The 27,866-nt window shown below is 40.2% G+C and overlaps 1 protein-coding gene across 8 annotated transcripts in view; it reads right to left on the reverse strand.

The window, feature by feature from the left end:
• The window catches only part of chl1b (cell adhesion molecule L1-like b), a 610,347-nt gene that overhangs the window by 227,950 nt on the left and 354,531 nt on the right, over window positions 1-27,866 (reverse strand). For all 8 annotated transcript variants that reach the window (XM_055647708.1, XM_055647706.1, XM_055647709.1 and 5 more), the window contains 2 exons: window positions 14,125-14,226; window positions 12,562-12,753 (listed from right to left, as the gene is read on the reverse strand). In XM_055647708.1, coding sequence (XP_055503683.1) covers window positions 12,562-12,753; window positions 14,125-14,226 — 294 coding nt within the window. The remainder of the gene's footprint in view (window positions 1-12,561; window positions 12,754-14,124; window positions 14,227-27,866) is intronic.

The raw sequence follows: 27,866 nt of genomic DNA on the forward strand, positions 1-27,866 counted from the left end.
GTTAAAAAATGGAAAAGTAACTGTATTACTTGCAGATTTATTTAAACTTTGGATACATTCAAAACATTTAACAATATGATTGTCATAAATATATCTACATTTTTAAACATACTTTGTTGATTTTATCTCAAAAACATTGAATTCAATAAATACAGGTAGTATTGATATCACATTTATATATCTATTCTTATAAGATAGATTGATAATTGCAATAATGAATACTGGTGGAAAAATAATGGTGAATTAACGATGTAAGTCGTTACTGACTCAAAAACACATACAGGGAATAACAAATACATCATGAGTTATCAATCTTCCAAATGTAAATTACCAGGTTACGTTGCTCTACCATTAGATTGGCAAAAAAGGTTGCCCATCCACAGCTTCTGTGTTAATATCCAGAACTTGCAAGAGTTCTACATCAATTGCTGATTAGACTTAAGGGCCTGTCCCACTGTACGAGGTAATTCAAGAGCTCTCCCGAGTTTAAAAAAAAAAAATCAAACTCGTGGTAAGCACATAAAATGTGTATCTAGCGGCTACGTCGGAGCTCAGGACGTCTCTTAGCTGCTCATAACGCTAACGGCAGGTACCCGGGAAACGCGGTAAGCTCGTGAAGATTCGTGAAGACTTTTCAACATGTTGAAAAATGTCCACGAGAGCCCCGAGTACCTACGAGCGGCTATTACCATAATTCTCCAAGTTCGAATCAGAGGAAACTCGGGAGAACTCTTGAATTAGCTCATACAGTGGGACAGCCCCATAACTACTCAAAATTAGTGATTAAGAGTGTAAGAATCCTTTCAACAATGTGTTGACTATAAATGTCGAGCCAATTGAACTATCAACGGTCAGTGTCATCATTACATGCAGTAAATTCTTTTTCGCAAATTAAATAATTACGGTTTCTTATTTTGTCTTTGAACTCGTTTTTTTCGCTTTTTAACTGAATCTTTCTTTCCCTCTTTCTACATGTCTACAACAGCAAAGATGCATGCTTAGTCTGCAGCTTATGAAGTTAAATGTTGACGATCTAACCGACAGAGGAAAAGAATGATAGATTGCAGATAGGGAGAACATTGCGACCTTCTTCTGAGCCTTGAGGGTGATAGATCCAGGGATAACCTGACTCTTATCAGTACAAACCAGAGATATGAGAATGGTCAGACTTAGTCCCCTGACAGTGAATGGTATAAGGGAGAGTAGTAAAGATTGCCAGAGCTCCTGGATGGAACACAAGGGTAGAGATAGCCTGTCTGCTCTTGGTACATGGTTTAGATATGGCCAAATAGGGATTCCATCCTCCCAGTGCAGGGCCCCTCGACCTTGATGGAGTCAAGGGCAATAAGGCACAAGGTGATCACATCTTGTTGGGTGATCACAAGCTCAGCTTTATCTGATAATGTTCATGTTCATAAGTGATGGGAGCAGAATTAGGCCATTCGGCCCATCATGTCTACTCCCCATAACCGCTGACACCCGTACTAATCAAGAATGTATCCCTGCCTTTAAAATATCCATTGGCGGCATCCACAGCCTTCTGTAGCAATGAACCCCACAGATTTATCACCGTGAACTTAGAGTCAATAAAAGAAAGTTTGTCCATTGGTTCAACATGTTATAAGATGCTGTACCAGTATAAAAAAGGCCAGGCTTTGTAGAGTTTGTGGTCCATACAGGGCTAGAGGAGCAGGCCCCGCCCACTGCTGTAAGTGTAAGATCAATCTATATAAATGCACACTGTTCAACCCAAGGACTTTGTTCTGCAGCACGTAGATGGTCCATAGACTTGACATCCACAAGTCAGAGGCCCACTTCAAATCCGTCCCTGCTGTACCTCACCACCTTAAGACAATAGAAAGCAACTTCTGATCACTTTCCATATGCTGGGAGCCACATCCACGCAGAAGGCAGACACCAATGATGAAATTCACTGCCGCAACAAAGTCTTTGCTCAATTGGGAAAATGAAGATCAGGTTCTCCGAGCAGGCACAAACATGGTCTATATGCTTCTGAGACCTGGGCTACCTGTGCTAGCTTTTAAAGTACTGAGATAACACAGGCTCTGATAAACCCTTCAAACCCAGGGGAGAAAGAAGCAAGCCAATGCAATTGTCTTCTACCAGGACTACATTCACAGTAGACAAAAGTGGACAACAGTAGACAAAACTCTGATTATCAATAATCCGTTTTCTGTTATTTGCACTTTATCAGTTTATTTATTCATGTGTGGATATATTTATATTATGGTATATGGACACACTTATCTGTTTTGTAGTAAATGCCTACTATGTTCTGTGTGCTGAAGCAAAGCAAGAAGCATTGTCCTATACAGGGACACACGACAATAAATTCACTTGAACTTGAAGAGTATGGAGGCCCCAGTTACAGTTGGTCAATACTTCAGGTAGGCCACATAGTTTGTGTAGGAAGGAACTGCAAAAGCTGGTTTACACTAAAGATAGACACAAAATGCTGGAGTAACTCAGCGGATCATGCAGCGTCTCTGGAGAAAAAGAATAGGTGACGTTTTAGGTCGAGACCCTTCTTCAAAGTGCGTGTCAGGGGAAAGGCAAACTAGAGGTATGAAAATGTTCTGAGCAAATCAGGGTATGAAAAGGTTCAAATCAAAGCAAGGATTATTTCTCTCGTTTCCATCTCCCCTGAGATTCCCACTCTCAGTCTGCAGAAAGGCCACATCATTTGCCTGCCTTGCACCTGACTCCTGAAAGCAACATTGTGTTCTGAGATATATTATGGAACAGAGGAAAAATTTCAAAAAAAGTAACATTCACACGGACTCCTGGGAATCTCTAGTCTGCGAATGCTCTGAGTGGAGAATGAGCATCTGGGATGTCATTGGGAACACCAATTCCTTGCATCGGGAGTGTACAGAACTACTGCATGAGAAAAAGAGCGCCATATCACAAACTATCCATTAGCTCATCCCAGCCCCATATTTAGAAGTGTCTGCAGTTCTCACATTGGCCTCATCCTCAATTGTTAGGGATTGCCCTTAAAGGGAAGACATAATACCCTGGGGTTTTCTCTCTCTGCCTGTTAGATGGGATGCAAGTTTAATTTCTCAACTGACTGCACCAACCTGCATTATGTGCTCCCATTGCTGGAGCAACATAGCACTAGTTCTGCTGTAGTATGAGAAATATGTGGTAATTTTGAATACTATCTTTCCTTATCCCACTTTTTCTGGAGTTAAATGTTGACATTCCTACCTTTTCAAGGTGGCTGAGTGATTCATTCTGTGTCCAGCTGTTTCAAGGTAATTAAAAAAGACATGGGACTATGGTTGGGAGTTGTTCCATGAGCTGGAAGAATTTGCTTAAGTCACAGATGTTAGCAGGATGCCCAATTTTCTGCAACAGTTCTCAAGTCGTCCATTCAATGGCAGAGAAAGAGGGAGGACTTCTTTTCATGTCGGACCAGAACACCATCCAGTTAAGTAGTCATGAGAGTGGGATAAACCAACAAGTGGTTAATGGAAGGGAGTGAAGTCTCCAAATGCAACTAATTAATTCCACACATCTCATCACCGTTACTCAATTCCCTACCACATCTTCATATGCTTACCCTTACTCCAAGATTTACATCCACAGTTTCCTCACAGTGGTAGCTATTCAACCATATGAGAGATTTCACCAAGGTACATTGCAATTCACCAATCCAATATGATTGAAATACAAAGAAACTACAGATGTCAGAAATCTGAAATCAAAATGTGTTTCCAGCATTTCATGTTTTAATTCCATTAGGACTATTGATATTACCTCAAGAGAATGCCAATTGGTTTCCGTGGCACGTATCTGCCAGGGTCTCTCATGAAAACAGTATTTTGTAAATCCACCACTGTCAGTCTAGCTTTGCAGTTGCCTGTCAGACAGTTAGTCAACCCAGACTGCTGCAGAAAGCACAGGGCATAATAATGCAGCCTGTAGCCAGACCAGGCCAGGCCAGAGAGTTGCCCTCCAAGGTTAACTGTAGCCTCCACCACCAAGCCAGCAGCCACTCGTCAGTCACAGTGGAGCCTCCACACAGTACTAATTAGGAGCAGCAAGACAGAAAAAGGCTTTTGAAAGTCAGATACTCTGGGTAAGAAAAAAGGTAGGTGTGGGAAGGAACTGCAGATGCTGGTTTACACCGAAGATAGAGACAATATTTTGATTGGGCAGCTTACAACCCAGCGGTATGAATATTGATTTCTCTAATTTCAAGTAACCTTTGTATTCTCTCTCTCTCTCTCTCTCTCTGTCCCTCCTGCATCCTCGTTGTCCTACTAGTTTCACTGTTGTCCTGCTTAGTTTCACACTTGTATCCACTCGTTAGCAGCTTTTCCACAGCCAACAATGGACCATTGTGGGCTCCACATTTCCTTGATCATCATTGCTGGCTTTGATTTGTTATTTTCATACCTTTCATTCATTTGTTCATACCTCTAATTTCCCTCTTCTCTGACTAAGTCCGAAGAAGGGTCTCGACACAAAATGTCACCTGTTTCTTTTTTCCAGAGATGCTGCCTGACCCGCTGAGTTACTCCAGAACTTTGTGTCTATCTTCCGTATAAACCAGCATCTGCATTATCATCCTACACATAAATAGTTCTGTCTTGCTTGGCTATGTGCATAGTTGAGAATGTTGATTTGGTTTGTCTCATATTCAAGAACCATGATCATTTGAGTGTGAAGATTGTAAATAGTGGAAATAAATGGTTGGTGTCTGGTTGGCATCGACAAGTTAGGTGGAAGGGCTTCCTTCCATTCTGTATGATGCTATGACTTTAAATGTTGTATGTGTGACCCAATATCAATGGAGGAACATTGAGATTCCCAAGTCAGAACATTGCACAATTCAGAGGCGAATATGCAGTTAATCTCCTTTTTCTGTGTGGAGAAGGATATGGGTTTGGCAGCTGCTGTTGAAACATAGAAACATAGAAAATAGGTGCCGGAGTAGGCCATTCGGCCCTTCGAGCCTGCACCGCCATTCAATATGATCATGGCTGATCATCCAACTCAGTATCCTATACCTGCCTTCTCTCCATACCCCTGATCCCTTTAGCCACAAGGGCCACATCTAACTCCCTCTTAAATATAGCCAATGAACTGGCCTCAACTACCTTCTGTGGCAGAGAATTCCAGAGATTCACCACTCTCTGTGTGAAAAATGTTTTCCTCATCTCGGTCCTTAAAGATTTCCCCCTTATCCTTAAACTGTGACCCCTTGTTCTGGACTTTCCCCAACATCAGGAACAATCTTCCTGCATCTAGCATGTCCAACCCCTTAAGAATTGTGTAAGTTTCTATAAGATCCCCCCACAATCTTCTAAATTCTAGCGAGTACAAACTGAGTCTATCCAGTCTTTCTTCATATGAAAGTCCTGACATCCCAGGAATCAGTCTGGTGAACCTTCTCTGTACTCCCTCTATGGCAAGAATGTCTTTCCTCAGATTAGGAGACCAAAACTGTACGCAATACTCCAGGTGTGGTCTCACCAAGACCCTGTACAACTGCAGTAGAACCCCCTGTCCTATACTCAAATCCTTTTGCTATGAATGCTAACATACCATTCGCCTTCTTCACTGCCTGATGCACCTGCATGCCTATTTTTAATGACTGGTGTACCATGACACCCAGGTCTCGTTGCATCTCCCTAATCTTTTCCTAATCGGCCACCATTCAGATAATAGTCTACTTTCCTGTTTTTGCCACCAAAGTGGATAACCTCACATTTATCCACTTTTTACTGCATCTGCCATGCATTTGCCCACTCACCCAGCCTATCCAAGTCACCTTGCAGCCTCCGAGCATCCTCCTCACAGCTAACACTGCCCCTCAGCTTCGTGTCATCCGCAAACTTAGAGATGTTGCATTCAATTCCCTCGTCCAAATCATTAATATATATCGTAAATAGCTGAGGTCCCAGCACTGAGCCTTGCGGTACCCCACTAGTCACTGCCTGCCATTGTGAAAAGGACCTGTTTACTCCTACTCTTTGCTTCCTGTCTGCCAGCCAGTTCTCTATCCACATCAATACTGAACCCCCAATACCGTGTGCTTTAAGTTTGTATACTAATCTCTTATGTGGGACCTTGTCGAAAGCCTTCTGAAAGTCCAGATACAACACATCCACTGGTTCTCCCCTATCCACTCTACTAGTTACATCCTCGAAAAATTCTATAAGATTCGTCAGACATGATTTACTTTTCATAAATCCATGCTGACTTTGTCCAATGATTTCACCACTTTCCAAATGTGCTCCTATCCCATCTTTAATAACTGATTCTAGCAGTTTCCCCACTACCGACGTTAGACTAACTGGCCTGCAATTCCCCGTTTTCTCTCTCCCTCCCTTGAAGAAGTAGAACCCTTAATAAACAACAAAACAAAGTTCAAATTCCTTGAAGTTCCTTGAAGGTCGAGTAGCGGGTAGATAAGGTGGTCAAAAAGGCTTTTGGTACATTGGCCTTCATCAGTCAGAGTACTGAGTATAGAAGTTAGAAGGTCATGTTGCAGTTGTATAAGACTTGGTGAGACCGCATTAAGAATATTGTGTTCAGTTCTGGGCAATATGTTATAGGAAAGATGTTGTCAGGCTAGAAAGGGTACAGAAAAGGTCTACAAGGATGTTGCCAGGCCCAGAGTGTTTGAGCCAAAGGGAGAGGTTGAATAGGTTGGGACTCTGTTCCCTGGAGCGCAGGAGGATGAGTGGTGATCTTATAGAGGTGTATAAAATCATGAGAGGAATAGATTGGGTAGATGCACAGAATTTCTTGCCCCACAGCCATCAGGCTATTAAACCTGGCTCGGTCAAAACTCTGATTATTAATAACCACTTTCTGTTATTTGCACTTTACCAGTTTATTTATTCATGTGTGTATATATTTATATCATGGTATATGGACACATTTATCTGTTTTATAGTAAATGCCTACTATTTTCTGTGTGCTTAAGCAAAGCAAGAATTTCATTGTCCTATACAGGGACACATGACAATAAACTCACTTGAACTTGAACTTGAATCGAGGACCAGAGGACTTAGGTTTAAGATGAAGGTGAAAAGATTTAATAGGAATCGGAGGGGTAACTTTTTCCACACAAAGGGTGGTGGGTGTATGGAACAAGCTACCAGAGGAGGTAGTTGAGGCTGGGACTATCCCAACGTTTAAGAAGCAGTTAGACAGACACATGGCTAGAACAGTCTTGGTGGGATGTGGACCAAACGCATGCAGGTGGGACTAGTGTAGCGGGGACATATTGGACGGTGTGGGCAAGTTGGGCCAAAGGGCCTGTTTCCACACTGTATCACTCTATGACTCTAAATATGCAGATGTTCAGTGTGCAGCAACAAAGCATGCATAATTCCCCGACTGATGTAACAGATAGCCACCCTAGCTAATAATATGAGAGTGCTTTCTACATTAAATTTAAACCAAATGGAGCCCTGTTCCATTATAGAGCCCTGTTTTAAACTGTGGTAGGGAGGAGGGGGGGGCAGAGGGAGAAGGGGGGAGATAGGGGGGAAGAGAGAGAGAGGGGGGAGAAAGAGGGAGGAGAGATTGGGGAGAGAAAGTGGGAGAGAGGTGGTGAGAGGGATGGAGGGAGGGTAGGAGAGGGGAGAGAGGCAAAGAGAGGGGGTGAGAGAAGGGAGAGGGGGGAGGAGATGCAGAAGGTGGGAGGGGGAGGGGAAAGAGGGAAAATCCAGAAATACTAGATCATACAGATCACTGTCATTTATTGAAAGTTACTGAGATCCATCATTAGAAATAGAGACTGGGAACGTGACAAATGCGAGCAAATTAATTTAAGCCAGTAATTGAAGAGTATGTCATATCTGACCGATTTTCCAAAGTGTTCTCAAGCCTGAATGAGGGAGTCTGTACGTCTTCCTTGTATGATCTTCTAAAAGGCATTCCATAAGGAAAGCACACAAAATCCTTGTCGGTAATTGACAGTGAGGTGGGGAAAAAGAGAGTTGAGGTCACAGTGCATTCTTTGACTGCTGAGATGTGACAAGTGAATGCAGTGCACAGCAGCATTCAGTTGCACTGTGACAGAAAAAAATAATCAAATTCCATTTTATGGTTACCCCTTTTTTGTAATTCCGATAGATTATCAAATTTGATAATGTTCTGCATTTGGGTGGAGTTGATTGAAAATCATGCCAAATTAAATTAATTGGTAACAATATGTTCGGAGGTTGAAACAGAGGAGTATATTTAGATATGCAGCACAATGGCAAGTTATACTTAATTAATTGGGAGAAAAAGGCAATTAAATTTAATTGTAAGGTAATCTGTTATGAATTATCAAGTGTGACCAAAGTCATAGGTGCAAATTAATGAGAGATTTTGGAACCCAGACATCAGCCATTCAAAACTTTGTCGTAAGTGCAAAAAGAAAATCATAAAGCCAACTTTAAATATGAATCAGTGAAACAGAAGCTTATCTCAGGGGTGATAAACAAGACATGAAACAACTTCGACCAGCATGAAAAGAATTTAGCTGGGGAGAAGTGAAGGAATTTGATTATGTTTTTCAGCTTGTTTTCATTTCTGCCCGATTTCTGCGTTTGTACGTACAGAACACAAGGGGTGAAAGGTGGTTCTTATTCATGCACCTTGCAAGGCGCAGGGACATGTTTTGAATGGGGAAGTTGGAAGACAATTAATTTCATCTGAATTATGATTCCCCCTGTGTAGTAGAATGGATATTATGTTAATTCTCTAATTGGCTATGCCTCTTATTTTAAAACCACCAAACTGTGTGTTCCAGGACGGTTCTCCGAGTTGGAATACCACGAAATAGTAACCAATTTATCTAATTGGAAGTATTTCAGTTAGTTCATATAGTTTCTTTTAACAGCTCAATGCAGCATCTTAATACAATGTGGAATAAAATGTCTGAAAAGCATCAAATATCTGGGCAGTGGTTTTGATTGATTACTGTGGCTGAAATCCATGAAAAAGTGCAGAGTTATTGACTGATCACAGATCTCTCATAGTCTGCTTGGTGGTCAGACATCTCCAGTCAAGGATTATATGCAATTATCCAGGCAGAGTTGGTGAATCTAGAATTCATAGCCAGCATAAAGGCTGGGAATAGTTTGACTACTGACAATGCCGTACCTTGCATGCAATGAACAATCATTTTCTGGGAGTCAGTTGTCTTGAAATGTAGCTGGGATAACACACTGGCCCGACAGATTGTGAAAGTGAGCTAAATTTAAAAACAACTCTACACTATTTTTAAAGCACTATTCACTTACCTATCCAATACAAACAAAACATTTTGGCTTAAATGTATTTATGCAATCTACGTGTCAAAAATGAGATATGTTTGCATGAGAATATATTCCAATATATCGTATATAATTGCAAGAATTCTCTGATTCTTCTTGGTCCTGTCATTCAGATTGACATTTTCAGGGGAAAATACTTAAAGCCCTGTCCCACGGTACGAGTTCATTCCAAGAGCTCTCCCGAGTTTGCCCTGATTCGAACTCGGAGATTTACTGTAATGGCCACTCGTCGGTACTCAGAGCTCTCATGGACATTTTTCAACATGCTGAAAAATCTTCACGAGTCTTCCCGTGCTTACCTGCCGTTAACTAGTCTTCCCGAGTACCTGCCGTTAGCGTAACAATCCGCTAAGAGACGTCCCCAAGCTCCGAGTTGCTACATTCATTCTTCATGCTTACCACGAGTTTGATTTTTTTTTAAACTCGGGAGAATTCTTGGAATGAACTCGTACCGTGTGACAGGGCTATTAATCTTTGTTGGCTGACATGAAGATTACTTTCATGAATGTCCTCTGTAAATCAGAGTGGAGTAGCTAATAACACTTTACATTTTAGACCATGACTTATTTAGGAAGTTAGCTAATTAACTTGTTGGGTAAGTGGAAATTCTGTTATCAAACGATAAGCTTCTCTCCCACGAATATGTACATAATGTGTAGGATTGAACTGCAGATGCTGGTTTGCATCGAAGTTAGGCACAGAATGCTGGAGTGACTCAGCGGGACAGGTAGCATCTCTGGATTGAAGGAATGGGTGACGTTTCAGCTCTGAAGAAGGGTCTCTGACGAAGGGTCTTCTATCCAGAGATGCTGCCTGTCCCGCTGAGTTACTCCAGCATTTTGTGTCTAACATGCATGCACACAGACAATTGTGAAAAGAAACCAAATAAGACATTATTAAAGGTGGGAAGATAAATAACTTTGCAATTTAAATAATGGATTGAGGGACTTTGCCGTAGAAGATGCCACATCGATCAGAAATAGGACGTCTGTGTCCATTGGGATGAATACCTCATTCATGTTTCTGCGTTTCTAAGAAATAATGCATCTGGTTTTAGACTAATTAATATTTTTTACATTTCTTCAATATGGAATGATAGGCTGCAGGTTTATAATAATAAATTATTATAATAAATGATATGTGTTCAGACCAGGATCATCATCTGATTTATTCTGCTACGTTTGACCAAACAATGCAAATCGATGGCCAGGCATTAGCAATAAGCAAGGCATTTTTAAAGCTTTCAAAGTAAAGTGTAACTTTCTCAAGACATTTGTCGGGACTATGACTATTAGCAAACCACTTTACAGGTACTGAGATTTGCAAATTAACACTAGCGTTAAATCAACTGGCAAAGCAATTAAAAGTTGTTGAAAAATCCAAGTTGGATGGAAAAATAAATAAAAGTATAGTATGACTGGAACAGTTTAACTTTCAAAGCCACCCTAGATGCTGCAAAGCTGACCAACAAGTGATATAATCAGAGAAGCAAAAACCTACAGATGCTAGAATTTGTTGCAAAAATCAAGCTGCTGGAGGAACTCAGTGGGTCAAGCAGCATCTGTGAAGGCAAAGGGAGGTCAATGTTTCGAGTCAGGATCCTACAACAGAACTGGTCTCATCCTGGACAGAACTTAATATGGTGATATAAATAATACCTTCCTTCTGCATGTAGAGCAAGGTGATCTTCCCAATGCCTTATGTTAAGCAGGGAACCTCAGTATTTGCAGTTTTATATATATCTGAACTTTAATTGATTCTGTATTCTTCAAGATAATATGAGTTATTTTGAAGTCTAGCCACACAGTGTGTGGATCAAACCTTCTTACATCAACTACAACAAGATTAGCAAAGCAGTCGTGAGTTAATTGGTCATGTTAATGATCAATTGTTGCCAGAGATACTATAATAACCATTTTTCAACTGAGAATTAATCTTGGACTTACTTGCTTGTCAATTATCACTAATCTATTTTCTGGCCACATAATGTTCAAATCGTCAACATAATGAAAACTTCCATGGGATGTCTCACACATTATTCAAATAAACATTTTTCAATATTCTGACAACGACCAATGATTCTCACTTAAATTTGGATGAAGTCTACAATTTTTTGAAGCAAAAGAAATGGATACTGACACCCGCTGACAAATGAATAGACTGCTCTGTAAAACGTTCTCTCGTTTACAATCATCTCAACCATCTGAGAGTGGAATTGAATTTAATTTATTGTTATTATAAAATTATTGTAAAAATGAAAATATTTCCATTTATTCTGAGAAAAGGAACTGTTAGCTGAAACAGTTGTCATTTTCAGACAATGTCACGGATTCAGTCTATCCAACATAATGAATTTCACCGTTGGAAACCTATATTTAAAATTTTCCCAAGTTAGGTATTATTGTTAAATATTATTTTTAAATAGCTTTTCCAACATGAAACAATATTTTGTTTCATGTTAGTCGGTTAAATAATTAAATGTTGCAAATGTTTAACTAGTTTACATATTGTGAACTATTCCATTTTTTGAAATCATCATTGAAATAAAATAATTATCAACCATTATAAATAGTTATTTATCAAAGCCTAAACAGCATTTGGGGGTGGAGAAAGATAAATAAATAAAGAGACGCATGGATCAACAAAGATGTCAAGAGGAAGACAATAACTAGAGACAGAATGAGAGTGCTGCAGATGTTGGTTTACAAAAATACACACAAAGTGCTGGAGTAACTCAGCAGGTCAGGCAGCATCTCTGGAGAACATGTATGGGCGACCTTTCAGGTCGGCCATCCCAACCCGAAACGTCACCCATCCATGTTCTCTAGAGATGCTGCCTGATCCGCTGAGTTACTCCAGCACTTTGTGTCTTTTTGTGTAAACTAACATCTGCAGTTCCTTGTTTCTATCTTGTATCACTTTTATTTTATTGTTGGTATCTCACAAGAATATGTACCCTATCTTAAAGAATATAAATCAAAGAAAGCTAATTAACACATCGGGTCTTTTCATGCAAGGTGTATGTATTAGGAAACATAGGAAACATCCTCGTATACTATGATTCATGGGAAATACAATATTTTTCTCAAAGATATAATCCTAAACTGAAAATGTTCCAACATGTTAGTTTAGAGAAACCATGTTTTCATATTTATATGGTCGCTATTAATTTTTACTTCCGTTATACATTGCGTGATTAAAGTTTTATTTAAAAGGTAGTAAAATAAACTTGTATATATTCACATACCTGCAGATTGTGTTGTGTGTTTTTCTGTCGGCACACTAGGGCGACTTTTGCCCACCCTATTGACAGCGGACACGTGGAACTGATAGGTCACATAAGGGGAGAGTTGCAAGACGACTGACGTTTGATTCCCATTAACTCGAGACTTTTCATGCCACCTTCCAGGTTCAAATGTACTTTCTTCCACAATAAACTCTATAAAAATTAAATAAGCTTAATATATTACAAACTGATAAAGTATCATGCACAATTCAACAACAGAAAAAATAAAATGCTGCAGATGCTGAAAACCCAAAATAAAAAGATACTTCTATAAATACTCAGCAAGTTGGAAGTGCTCACCCTGGATATGGCAGCAAGATTGAACTTCCAGTTTCATGAGCTTTCATTGCAATATGTTTAACTAGGTATTTATTTCATATTATTATAAGATATAAATTAATGTTAGCTTAATTGAATTTAAATAGCATGATGATTGTTATATGTTTAGTTCAGGGATACAGTGTGGAAACAGGTCCTTCGGTTCACCGAGTCCATGCCGACCATCAATCACCTGTACACTAGTTCTATGCTTCAGTGCACATGGGGCAATTTATAGAAGCCAATTAATGAACAAGCCTGCACATCTTTGGAATGTGGTTGGAAATTGGAGCACCCAGAGAAAAGCCACAGGGAAAACATACAAACGCTTCACAGACAGCACCCATAGTCAGGATCAAACCCGGGTCTCTGGTGCTGTGAGGCAGCAGTTCAACCGCTGTGCCATTGTGTCGCCCTTTATCAGTCAGGCTTTTGGCCAGAGGTAAAGATTTTGCAACGAGACAGCAATTAATGATACAAGCAGCACATGCTGACATTTGCTGGACTGCTATTTCACACATTACTGAGATTTGTGACCATATTTGAAGCTACTGGGTTTGCTTTGCACTGAATAAAATCTAAAGTTGCAAAGTTATGCACATTCTATTTTAATCTATTTGCATATGTTTTGCAAAAGTCAAGGATTATGTTAAAACACCAGAACAATATTTTTCCATATAAAAATTAAATAGCTCTGACTGTGATGCGATACTTGGCTTAATTGATATTTGTGGCTGAAAATATGTTTGCAAATCCTGGTCACTGAGTTTGGGGTAAATAAAATTAAACACGTTTTTTTTTGCATACACTCCTTGCAAATCATGAAAGTGTCTTTTTTCCCCACAACAGCATTAATAAACACTTTATTGTTACTAATATACTCGAGGCAAAATCCTGTACCAAATAATCTGACCCTAAGGAGGATTCTTTCCTCTTGTTTTTACTAACCATTCTGGTGTTTGCTTTTGCTACTTTAAATGAAGTTGACAATTCAGTGTTCAACCAAAAGAGTCCTATGTGATGCATTTAACCCTGTTTATACTACCCTTGTCTGTGATCCCAACGACATCCAAAGTGAAATAATTCATATCCATTTACTGTGTATCAGGTTCAAATCCAAAGCTTTCAAATATATACCATTATCCAACTTTGTGTAGCACTTAAAAACAAGAAGAACATGAATGTAAAATGTGAAGCTTCGCCTACCTGTTATGGGAGTATTGTGGCTATAACCAGGCTCCCATGTTAATCTTACAGTCCTGTTTTGCAGAACAGACAATTCCACATTTTTTGATCGCTCTGGAACATCTAAAAAGAATAACCATTTAATTGCAAATAATTATCGCAAATACAGTTCATACTTACTATTGAAAACAAACTGTGTTAAATATTCTATATGTTTTGCCCGAGGATAAATTTACTCTGGCAGATCCTACTTTGAGATAATGATGAAACCTTCCAGACAGTCTTTAAAGAACTGAACAAAAATGTAAAATAAAACAAAATCAATGCTCGTACATTTTTTGGTTGCTTCATGTAGTTTGTACCTCTGGCTCTGACTATGTTCTGCTATTACCAACTTCCTGAGATTAACAAGAATCAATACATTGCCTCGTGTTGAAGTAGATTTATTTCTACTTCACAAACTACCAGCAAGTAATGAAAAAATTCTGAGGAAAAGAAATGAGTCTAATTGGTGTGCTTGTAAATAACAAAAGAACAATTTGTAACGTTCCAGAACAAGAAGTATGTATAAATGGTTTACAATGATTAAATACTAAAGTTGGTTCATTCAATACAGCTACTAAATAACCAATAATTATTTGACAGCTAAAAATATTTTTACCTGCTCATAAAATATTTCACTATAACCTCCATCAATATTTGCCTATTTACATTGCTAGATTTCTTTCTCACACAAACATACATACACCATTTTCAATGTCCTTGATACCCAGCTACAGGTAGTTTACAGTAGCCAAATGAACAACCACCATGTCTGTAAGATTGGGAAGAAACCAGAGCACCCGAGGCCAACACACTTGGTCACGTGGAGAACATGCAAGCTCCGTACAGTCCATATCCAAGACAAGTATCGAACCGAGGTTTACTGATGCTGGTGGACAACAGCACTAACTCCTCTGGTACTACAGCACTGGAACACAGTACAGGGTAAGAGCACTCTTGGGTATTGCATTTGGTGGCTGACATGAAGGCCATCCGGAGGGGTAGGTGAATGGAGGGTTTAGGTTTGCGATTTCTGCTGAGCAATGTACTAGTTTAGATTTTGCCAGTGATCAGTTGGAGACTTTTACACTCCATGTTGGCTTGACCACAGGCAATCTTTAACCAACATTGTGGTAAATGGTGGTAGGGAAGATTTAGCTGGGTACTTCGAGAACTGGTATCTTCAACAAGATTAGAAATTTCCAAGAAATTGGAGTACGTGATATGATCATTTAGCATCTTGCAATAAATCTGTTGATTACTTTGGAACAAGTCAGTGTCAAGTCATGCAAAGACAGGAACCATAAGTTACATGGAGAGAGTAGAGATGCATGGCATGGTTAAAGATTACAAAGGTCAACCACTATAATCCTTCTGGTAAAGATACTCCAACAATGGCCAGCAGTGATGAAGGACTGATGATATATTTCCAAAAGAACATGACCTGTGATTTGGAAATGGTGTCTTTAGATGAAAGGAGGGGATGGGATGAGGAGATTGTGAGTACCGGACTTGTCACAAAGGTTTTAAGCATTGGGGTGGAATCGGTAGTTTGGAGGAATGCCTGATGAGTCCCAGTAAGTGAATAAATTAGAGCAGCCCACATCCCAACCAACACTTCATAACTTGTTTCCAACTGTGAACAGCTGGTTGGGACATGAGAGCCCAGCATTCTGCAAAACAATGTGAACTAATATCTCTCAGCTGTGGAATCATTATGGTTACTCCAATACAGTAAATGGCTGATCTTCTCAACTGTGATTTATAAAAAAGAAATGTCCAAGGTTCTAATCAAAAAAACTGCATCAAACTCCATTCAAAGAGAGATCCAATTTCAAATGCAAAGTTCTTCAAAAAATACTGCTCAATGTGATTGAAATTCTAGGTCAGCCAGCTTTAATGCTTTAAAACTCCATTGGAAATTCAACTACTTAAAAACTTTAAATTAAATTTAGCTCCAACTTTGGTTTGGCAAGTAAGAATTTCATTGCTCCGTTTCGGGACATATGACAACATTAAAACCCTCTCGACTTGGAATCCATAAAATGTTCCATCATTTAAGTAAGATTTGGGCATATTTCTTTGGAGTGTAACAATATGTAAACTTTGTTGATTTAGTTGATATTTACATGCGAGCAGTCTCATCTCAGGCCACACCTTAGAGCACAGAATTGGTAATGTATTAGTTATGCTGTAGATTTTTATCATTTTAGTTTTTCCATTCAGTATCGAGGGCTGCCACATTACAGACTTCAAATGGAGGCATGAAGGACTGCAGATGCTGGAATCAAAACAAACAATGGGAGGAATTCAGTGCATCAGGTTGCATCATTGGAAGGACAAGGGTAGAAGACGTTTTGGGCCGAGAGCCTTTTCCAGACTATAAATGGAGGCTCACCTGCTGTAATTAATCCCATTTGAATGATAATGTGATTCTAGTGATAATGGGATTGCTGAGAGGATTAATCTCACTTCTTGTGCTAGTTTGGGCCACATAAGAAGATTGAGGAGAATCTGCTCATTATAGCCAACACAATCACGGAGAAAGTTGGTCAATTCAGCATCATTCATTGAGGAAAAAAAACAAATAATTAACATTTGGCATCATATCAAGCAACTTGGGAGTTGGTAAACTCAGTTAGTGAAGCAGAGTCAAATGTTTTTTTTTTTAATAGGGCAATGTGTGAAGCAAGATGGGCAAATCCTGGTCTCATGGGAAGAGGAGCTCGGCTGGCAAACCCACACAGGGTTCAGAAGATTAGCTACATCGCTGCAGAGTCACAAGGTAAAACAAATGTCACACCAACACCATGATGGGAATGCATAATTGCAGTGCAACATTTAACTTTCTCATTTTCAAAGATATCATGTAAAACATATCTGAAAGGTTAGGCAAGTTTTATCATATGAGTGTTTGGATTGAATATGGATTGGCTGCATGGATTTAATTTGGAAAATGACTCTACACACATTGGAAAATTCCAAATTACTGACTTCATCGAGGATGGGCAAGGGGTATTTCTGACTTTATTAAGGGCAACTGCAAATGGCATCAATGAAAATTTGAGATTCAAGGGCCTTTAGTTCCTGGTATCTTGAATGCAGTCTGAAGAATGGTCCCGACCGGAAATGTGCCTGCTCAATTCCTCCACAGATGCTGACTGATCTGCTGAAGTAGTCCAACACTTTGCGTTTAGAAGTCTGAAGAATGAGCCCTGACACAAAACGCGCCTATTCATTCCCTCTATTGTTCTGCCAAGTTACTCCAGCACTTTGTGTTTTGATCAATGCATGTTCTCCCGCTTTACATTCCCTTCCACATTTCTCTTCCAAGTTTAAGTGTTGATGGCAGGAATATCTGTTGATAGTGATGATGACTGAAGGATCCTGTATAAAAAGGAGCTACTTAAACGTTACTTCAAACTGTGGGTATGTACGAGGTGAATTGAGAGTTCTGGCCAAGTTTGTCCTCTTGTGCCAAATACCATCTGAATTAACTCAGTTCCAAAAACAATTCCCTCTGTCAACTCAGAAATCTGCAGACTAGCTGAAATGCATTTAAAAATATATATGTGAACCCTGAACTGCTTTTTAAAATACTCTCCTCTGAATTTGTCGGAAAGGTATGAAGTACTTCTACTCCCATTCTCTAAACTATAAAGAGCTGACATGTTATCCATTTTTGGAAAGTGTTCAACTCTGATCCCATCATTGTTTTATGATTGAAACCACCTACTGCTAAAATGGCTTACTACCAATATCCCCAACAAGGTTTAGTTGGATATGGGCCAAATGGGACTAGCTTAGATGGGGCATCTTGGTTGGGTTGGGGCAAAGGGCGTGCTTTATTACTCTAAGACTGACAGGTAGAGTATGCAGCCCATCCAAATGGTGCCAACCTCCAAGCCAATATCGTGCAATTCCTTCTCCTGTGGTTAAATTCATCAGTTACATAAAACAAAACAATTCTCAGGACTAAACGCTCTACTATGGCCTCAAATGTCATTTTCCCCCTTCCACTTTATTTAATCAGTATCAGTGACAAAGTTAATTAGATTTGCTTTGTGTTCAGCATTCAGCCAAAAATATGCCTGTTTCACAGGATTTTGTCATAAATAAGGCAGCTCTGATGATGTACATAATGAAACAGAAATGCTGACAAATACCATTGTTCTCATTACCAGTTATTTTAAAAATACATCAGAATTAATTATTTAACTGAAAGCTCGAGAAAGCGGTACTGTATTTAACATCAGTCATAATACTGATGCTGCTAAATTAGTTCATGGATGTTTATATATTTATCTGCTTCTTACTCCCGTGATTTATTGGATGTTCCCAGTACTGCACCAGTGGTGGCATCAAACAGTCCAGCTGACTCAGTCAGACCTGCCTTTTTAAAATGTGCTACTTTCTGGATAAGAACAACACTAAATGTCATCCTCACTTCTCTGCTGTCGATTCCTTACAAACAATTGCCAGCAGCAATTAAGCAGTTGAGAGTAACTGATGTGAGCAACAACATCAGCAAGTTTCTTGAGGTTATACTGTCTTCTATATTTTTTTTTACAGAGGAGCCTAGGCGATGTGAAGATAGACACAAAATGCTGGAGTAACTCGGCAGGATAGGCAGCATCTCTGTCGATAAGGACTGGCTGATGTTTCGGGTCGAGACCCTTCTTCGGACTGAAAGTCACAGGAAAGAGAAACGAGAGATATGGACGGTGATGTAGAGAGATATAGAACAGATGAATGAAAGATATGCATAAAAAGTAACAATGATAATGGAAACAGGCCATTGTTAGCAGTTTGCTAGGTAAGAACGAAAAGCTGATGTGACTTGGGTAGGGGAGGGATGGAGAGAGAGAGGGAATGCAGGGGTTACTTGAAGCTAGAGAAATCAATAATCATCCTACTGGATTGTAAACTGCCCAAGCAAAATATGAGATGCTGTTCCTCCAATTTGCATTTAGCCTCACTCTGACAATGGAGGAGACCCAAAACAAGAAAGGTCAGTGTGGGAATGGGAAGGGGTATTAAAGTGTTTCGCAACCGGGAGATCATGTAGTCTATGTGAAGGTTGGTTTTGGAAAATTTGACAGTGAACTTACTGTGTATTTTGTATCATTTACAACCCATCATTCTGGGAGTGCTGCTCTTTCATTAGTACTTAATCCCACCTGCAGTTTGACTCGACAGATTAGAATGGTGTCAATGCTACTGGCATAGTTTTCGCAGCCTATTATTCTCTGCCACAGTGAGAAACTGGACTGAGTGGGGAATCCTTGGCTGGTTTACTGCATTCCATGCCTCAACACCACACACATCATAAGCAGCATGTTATTTGAATCAATGAATTATTGACAAATGCAGCATGCAAACAGGCCCTTTCACTCCATATGTCCACTCCGACCATTGATCACCCATTGTTATCCCACTGCTCATGCACTCATTTACAGAGACCAGTTAACCTACAAACTCGCACATCTTTGGGAAGTGGGAAGAAACTAGAGCGGCAAGGGGAAACCCACAGGGAGAAGGTGCCAACTCCAATAGCAGATGCTGAAAATGTGAACTAGAAATAAAAAGTGTTTGAAATACTGAATGGGTCAGGCAGCATCTGTTGAAGGAGAAACAGGGATAGTGTTTAAGATCAGAGGCTCTTCCTTTAAACTGTAAACAATGCTAAAAAAAACATTGATTTCCGTTGCAAAGTTAGTGGCAGATGGGATAAAAAGGACAATGGGAATACCTGTGGTATTGTGAGGCCAAGTCATATGGATGACTGGGACAGTTGCAGGGTGATGACATTTATTTGTCTGTTATCTGTTATATTTTTGCGAGGGAAGTCTCATCTGTGAAGTGAATGTGACAGTCGAAAGAATAGAATGGAGTCATTGCAGGAGGCATGGAGGAAAAAGGTGGAGTCAAGATAGCTGTGGGAGAATGTAGCTACAAATATCTATGTTATTACAAATATCTATAATATCGAATGATTAGATCAGTTTAGTTTAGAGATACGTAGACCGCGTCGAGCAATGATCACCGTTACACTAGCTGTCATCAGGCAACTGGACCGTCCTATCAACAATTAGGGAGTAGTCGTCAGCTACCATCTACCTCATTGGAGACTCTCAGACTAACTTAAATCATCCTTTACTGGACTTTATTTTGCACTATACATTATTCCTGTATCCACTGTGGGCGGCTCGATTGTAATCATGTATAGCCTTTCCAATAACTGGATAGCATGAAACTAAAAGCTTTCCACGGTACCTCGGTACATACGTGACAATAAACAAAACTAAACTTGTTCTATCCTACACACTAGGAACAATTTACAGAAACCAACCTACAAGTCATTGGCATATGGAAGGAATTCGGAGCACTCGGAAAAAACCCACTCGGTCACAGGGAGAACGTACAAACTCTGTACAGACAGCATCCGTAGTCAAGATCGAACCTGGGTCTCAGGCGCTGTATGGCAGCAAATCTACTGCTGCACCATTGTACCACCCAATCACTGCCTGACCTGCTCAGTTTTTACATTATTTTCTGTCCTTATTTCAACTACAGACAAATTGCAATTAAACAGAATGATCTGGTTATTGCAGGGAAAAAAAACACTCCTCAGGGACTGTGATCTGCATCAATTCCTGCTCTAGTATTCGGAGGCGAAAACACGAGGAGAAAGTGTTAATAGCCATTCACTTTCAGTTGAATATCTTCCACTGAAGGGAGAGAGCGGAGTGCTTTGAGGAAGAACAAGTAGTAAGAGTTGAAAGCAACGAATAAATAAAGATGGGAATAAGCAGAAAGAGGGAAGCATGAATGAAAACAAATGATAAACTAGTGTAAATAGGTTTTTCAACAAAATTGCAGAAGAAACATGCTTCAATTAAATTGATGACATCATGGCTCAATGAATCCCTCATTGGCTCATTCCCTCATTACTGTCAAGTTTGGGAACCAACCCTGCTACCATGGTCTATATACAAGATCATGAATGCAAACGTGGTGAAACTGCAATCTAAGATGGTTAGGGAGGAGTAGCAGCATTACAGTACACTCAGAGCTCAGTGATTCCACCTCTAACCTAACTGGTCAAATTTCTACAGGCCTGCTACATGCAGGCTCAAATATTAGTAGACAATTACATAGTTGATGGGCAAATGTTTTTCTACAAGGGTGAGGTGGAGCTGTTGGGACCATTCCTACTAGGTCATTGGACATCACACCCAGATCAACAAGACTTGATCACTGCTGTTTATCTTGAGGGTTATCTGCTCCAACAGAATGATCAGGATGTCTCAAGGGCCCTCTTGAGCTTTTGTGCTTTTGGGACATCCCTGGCCCTTTTCATCAATTGCACAAAAGCCTGCAAGGCAACATCTTGCAGGTCAACCGCTTACATGTTTTTCTGAGTCAACATTAATTAGCAAGTCAGCTTTAATGATACAATCCCTGGTAGAGCATGCTCCAGTCAGAATGTGCCAATCCCTTGAGGTGCAAGTTTGCTTCAAGCAGTGGAGATAAGAATTAATTGGTGCTGCACATCTGTTAAATTGGGCACTCGTTTAAATGTTCAACCAATGAAGATATGGGTTTAATAACATAATCACGATCATGACAATGAGGAGATAGGGCAGAGTTGGTATATATGATCAATATGCAAAGAACTGTCCTTTAACATAAGTGTGTAGAGGTAGTTTCCATATCTACTTTGGCATTGGACTTGGTTTTCTTGATTGAGCGCTTATCCTGGTGTTTTAGCATAAGTACTTAACAGTGTTTTAACAGTATTCAAAATGCAGATGCTAGTTAATACAAAAAGGAATGCAAAATGCTGGAGTAACTCAGCAGGTCAGGGTGCATCTCTAGAGAACAAGAATATGTGATGTTTTGGGTTGAGACCTTCAAACATCACCTACATTGCATACAGAATGCTGGAGTAAGGTCTGAAGAAGTGTCTTGACCTGCATCATCACCCTTTCCTTCTATCCAGAGATGCTGCCTCACTGAGTTACTCCAGCATTCTGTGTCTATCTTTGGTGTAGACCAACATCTACAATTCCTTCCTGTACATCTACATTGCAGACAGTAAATGCCCATGTGATCATCATGTACTGTTCATTTATGAGTCCCGCACAAAATCTAACATTTGCACCACACACACAGACAACATGATCATTTGTTTAATCAGAGGCTCCCTGCAAAGTAGATGTTTAATATCATGTTAATTTAATTTCAAACTTTCAAGTTTTCAAGCCTACATCTGATTACTTTTCCCCTTTCTGGATGGACCATTATTTTCTTCTCCAACAGTCTCAAGGCTCCAAGGAATTAAAAACTACACTAATAACAATTAATTTGCTCCTGAGTTTCAACGCTGTCTAAACACTCGCAAAGTCAGCTCAGCACAAATCTATAAATAACCCTTTATGTCCTCGCATTGTAGCAGAAGGCTTTTATCTCTCTCCTCTGAACTCTGGTCTTGAAGTCAGGAGTGTTGCGAACCTCACCTGTGTGCCAGCCAAGCATATGACTGCTCACAATCTCCTAACATCAAATTGAAGAAAAATACTTTGCAATGTGCCACAGCATTAACAATGAGCAATTAGCGCGACTAATTCATTTTAACCTGCGTAAATGTTAAGATGCACAACACAGCAGGTTTGAATAAAATTACAATTGGATGCAGCCTGTGACACATTCAGATGAAGCCCAGCTGTTTCCTTTGACAACTCAGTGGGGAAGCCAGATTGGCCAAGTTAATACAGAGCAATAATTGTCAGAATAATTTGCAGAATACTGGAAATAAACATTCCGATACTTGCTCATATTGCAGAACAATGGTATGTTTTGTCAATTACAATAACCACTAAATGCTCAATTTTAGTCACATTTGACGACAATTCAGGGAAAGTTGTTCTCAAAGAACTGGCGGAATAACATAACAGATGTTCATGGAAGTACTCCTGAAACTAACAAGGTGGGGAGCACATCTGGGAAATAAGATTAGGCCAAAGGGTTCTGTAATACTTGCTGGTAATAAAACCATGTACTAAATTAATGTAGATTTGTAACATCTGTTTAGATTATTTCAACTGCTGGATTAAAAAAAATCAGGTTTGCGATCCAAGAATACACTTGACAGCGACCATGTTAGTAATAAACAATAAATGAGACCACGGGCTTTAAGAATTAAGGTCATGCGTAGTTTCATTCTAAAGAAGTAGATATGCATTCATTCATTGTATGCAACTCTCAAGTTTACCAAAAACCATTGTGGAATGTTTGTTTTGTTTCAATTTTTCTTGTTAAATTGAGAAATGACTGCCAGAGAATGAAACATTTCCCGAGAGGCGTGCAGTGAAAATTGTAAACAAGGTCCATGTCAAAGTTAGTCTTCTTGACAAAACTCAATCCCCTGTCAGTACAGCTCCCTCATCATCAACGTGACACTTCTATTATCTCCGGCTCTGTCTGTAGCTAAAACTGCAGTAAAGGTGACAATCATAATTGGAAACCAAGAACCAACAGGAACTATCTTTCATAAAATAAAACCTGTAAAATCAGCAAACATTCCATGTTAGCTATTTCTTATCGACTTTAAGATTCAGGAGGTTGAATTGTTAGCTTGTCACGAGAGCAAGATTATAATCAGTAGAAAGGAACATGACAAAGTTTTTATATTGGTTCCCCATCCCAAAGTGTTGTTTTGCATTCTAACAGTTGGACTCTTGGCTGAGTACAATTTCCTGTGGCTGCATTTACATGTTAATTGGCATCTTATCTTAACATTGTTGGAAAATCATCTAGTCTGATCACATATGCCAATGGAGAAAATTAGCAGAAGCTGAGTCGGAAGAAGGGTCTCGACTCAAAATGTCACCCATTCCTTCTCTCCAGAGATGCTGCCTGACCCGCTGAGTTGCTCCAGCATTTTGTGTCTACCAGCAGAAGCTAAGCATCGGTTCAAGAAAGCTGGCACTGCAATGGACTGGCTCTTAAACCTATGAAGTGTGAAACCACCTGCTCCATATGGTTCATCACTCAAATGATAGGTGGACACGATTGAAGGAAAAGTCCAAAATGGGAAATACAGATATCTGGTCTCCCATAAACTCAAGGTTCTCAGTGCCTTCCCAGAAGCTCTTCCTCCATTCTGAGATTCAAATCCAGTTGGGTTTGTTGTCATATTACCAGAGTGCAATAAAATTACTTGCTCACTTAAAGCTCACAGAATAAATAGGATACATGTCAAGTTGGGAAAAGGGAAAGTACAATGGGATCTGGGGGTCCTTGTTCATCAGTCAATGAAGTAAGCATGTAGGTACAGCAGGCAGTGAAGAAAGCGAATGACATGTTGGCCTTCATAACAAGAGGAGTTGAGTATAGGAGCAAATAGGTCCTTCTGCAGTTGTACAGGGCCCTAGTGAGACCACACCTGGAGTATTGTGTGCAGTTTTGGTCCCATAGTTTGAGGAAGGACATTCTTGCTATTGAGGGGGCGCAGCATATGTTTACAAGGTTAATTCCCAGGTTTGCGGGACTGTCATTGGCTGAGAGAATGGAGCGGCTGGACTTGAATGCTCTGGAATTTAGAAGGATTAGAGGCAATGTTATTGAAACATATATGTTTATTAAGGGTTTGGACACGCTAGAGGCAGGAAACATGTTCCCGATGTTGGGGGAGTCCAGAACTAGGGGCCACAGTTTAAGAATAAGGGGTAAGACATTTAGAACGGAGATGAGGAATCACTTTTTCACAAAGGGAGTTGTGAGTCTGTGGGATTCTCTGCCTCAGAGGGCGGTGGAGGCCGGTTCTCTGGAAACTTTCAAGAGAGAGCTAGATAGGGTTCTTAATGATAGCAGAGTCAGGGGATATGGGGAGAAGGCAGGAACGGGATACTGATTGGGGATGATCAGCCATGATCACATTGAATGGCGGTGCTGGCTCGATGGGCCAAATGGCCTCCTCCTGCACCTATTGTCTATTGTTAGATGCAACAATAAATACAACAGTCAATGCAAAGCAGCAGAACGGTGCAAAAAATACTGTGCACTCTGAAATAATGCAGAAATAAATACCAATGTTCAACAATGGAATAACCTAATTGGGTCGAGTTAAGAGTAAGAGTGTTTGGTCACACTTGCTGGAAAGGGGTGAGAAAGAAGTGATTGGTTCAGGAGTCTGTTAAAATGTGTAAGAAGCTTATTAAGTCTGGATGTCCAAGCTTTCCAGCTTCTGTACCTTCTCCAAAAGTACCAGCGTACAGAATATAGTGCAACGACTTTATAGTGTTACCCTTGCAGAGAATACGTACTAGGTCTGGGTGAAGTAAGTTGGAAGTTCGGGTCTACGTCCCACCTTATGTGAGGACTATTCAGTAGTTTGTTAACAACAAGAACTAACTTGTTCCTGAATCTGGCGGGATGTGGTTTGAAGCTTATATATCTTCTGCCCGAAGGGAAAGAGGAGGAGGGAGAATGACCATGGTGAAAGTGGTTCTTAATTATGTTGGCTGCTTTCCCAGGGCAGCATGAAGTGTAGATGGAGTCGATAGTGGGGAGGCTGATCTATGTGATGGACTGGGCCACATCCAAAATTATCTGCAATTTCTTGTGGTCCTCAGCAAAGCTATTGCCAAATCAAGCTGTGATATGGCCTGAATGGATGCTTTCCACAGAGCATATGCAGAAGTTGGTAAGATTCAAATAAAACTTCTTAGATGTCCGAGGAAGTAAAGGCATTGATGTGCTTCCTTGGCTGTAGTTTGAAGAACGTTAAGATGTAGTTGGTGTTGAACGTGGCCAGAGAATAGAGCAAGGAACTGAACACACAACCCTGGTGAGGGAAATGTGACCAATTCAAACCAATTGACGCATGTCAGTCCTAGGCAAAGAATTCCCTTGAGCTGGAGAAGAATTTCATTTATTCAAGGTGGTTTTCTTACTGTTACAGATCCAAGAAGATTGTAGCTGTTTTGGGGACCTGGTGGCCTACATATCAAAGCCACATTAATTCATGAATTCTGCCGACCTATTTATGTCTGCCACTTATCACCACTTGCACTCCAAACCTACAACTGCCACAATCAAGCTTCCAAGGCTCCCTCATGTCGAAAATTAAACATAGAATAGTACAGTGCAGGAAAGACCCTTCGGCCCACAGTGTTTGTGCAGAACGTGCTGCCAAAACTGATCTCATGTGTAGGAAGGAACTGCAGATGCTGGTTTGCACCAAAGATGGACATAAAATGCTGGAGTAACTCAGCAGGTTAGACTGGAGAAAAGGAAAAGGTGACGTTTCGGGTTGAGACCCTTCTTCAGACTGAGAGACAAGGGAGAGGTAGACTATTCATACCTCTAGTTTCCCTCTCCCATGACTCAGTCTGAAGGACGGTCTCGACCAGAAACATCATATTTTCCTTTCCTCCTGAGATGCTGTTTGACCCGCTGAGTTACTTTACTATTTAGTGTCCAAACTGATCTCACCTGCCTGCATATGTCCCTCCACTCCTTGTATGTAATTGATTCTGCTGGTAGGACGGTAGGAATTTCCCCACAATGTATGTTAGCAAAGCAAACATTAAACCCACTGCATGTGCTGCTATGCACCGTAGACCAAAGGAAATTTACTGGACTTAAATCAAGACCTGTGGAGGAACTGTACAGAAAAAAAAGATCAGGGAGAAAATGCCTACGTACAAAGAAAATCAAATTGCTCAGATTAACCACAAACGAAAATAAAACCAAACAGCGAAGGAGCAAAACAACAAAAAATGAAGATGTTTGTGATTTTATCAGTTACAGTAAATTGTCATGCATAGACAAATTGTGAGAGTGGGGGATATAATATCTTATATTAACGACTGATAAATTACTTCGAGGATGCACTTTCTCCATAAATGGAATCATCAATCAAATACAGCAATGGTGACACCAATGGCACTGTCCTCTCCACCCATTGTCCTGCACTAACATTGGCCTACATGCATATTTCATTAACCGCTCTCTGCATGCAATAAATCAGCTTTGGGGAAGGAAGTCTGGAAAAGGGTTTCTCTCTCTATTTTATCTTGGCCTCGGAAGCCTGCTATTGCTCTTATAGTGGCAACTCGCCTCCAGCCAACCAGCAGCAACCAGGACTTTCATATGAAGAAAGACTGAATAGACTCGGCTTGTACTCGCTAGAATTTAGAAGATTGAGGGGGATCTTATAGAAACTTACAAAATTCTTAAGGGGTTGGACAGGCCTAGATGCAGGAAGATTGTTCCCGATGTTGAGGAAGTCCAGAACAAGGGGTCACAGTTTAAGGGTAGGGGGGAAATCTTTTGGTACCGAGATGAGGAACTAATTTTTCACACAGAGAGTGGTGAATCTCTGGAATTCTCAGCCACAGAAGGTAGTTGAGGCCAGTTCATTGGCTATATTTAAGAGGGAGTTAGGTGTGGCCCTTGTGGCTAAAGGGATCGGAGAGAAGGCTGGTACAGGATACTGAGTTGGACCGATCATATGAATGGCACTGGGCCGAATGGCCTACTCCGCACATATTTTCTATGTTTCTATGTTTTTTCATAGAGAGTGGATATGTCCCTCAAGGGGGCATATTCTCTTGGAAGAGAGATGGCAGAATAAATAAGTTACGTAAGTAAGAGCATCTTAATGCAGCGGTTGCATTAGAACAAGACTTTGACATTAATGTAAAAAACAC

The sequence above is a fragment of the Leucoraja erinacea genome, chromosome 16 (assembly GCF_028641065.1).
Source record: "Leucoraja erinacea ecotype New England chromosome 16, Leri_hhj_1, whole genome shotgun sequence".
NCBI lineage: Eukaryota > Metazoa > Chordata > Chondrichthyes > Rajiformes > Rajidae > Leucoraja > Leucoraja erinaceus.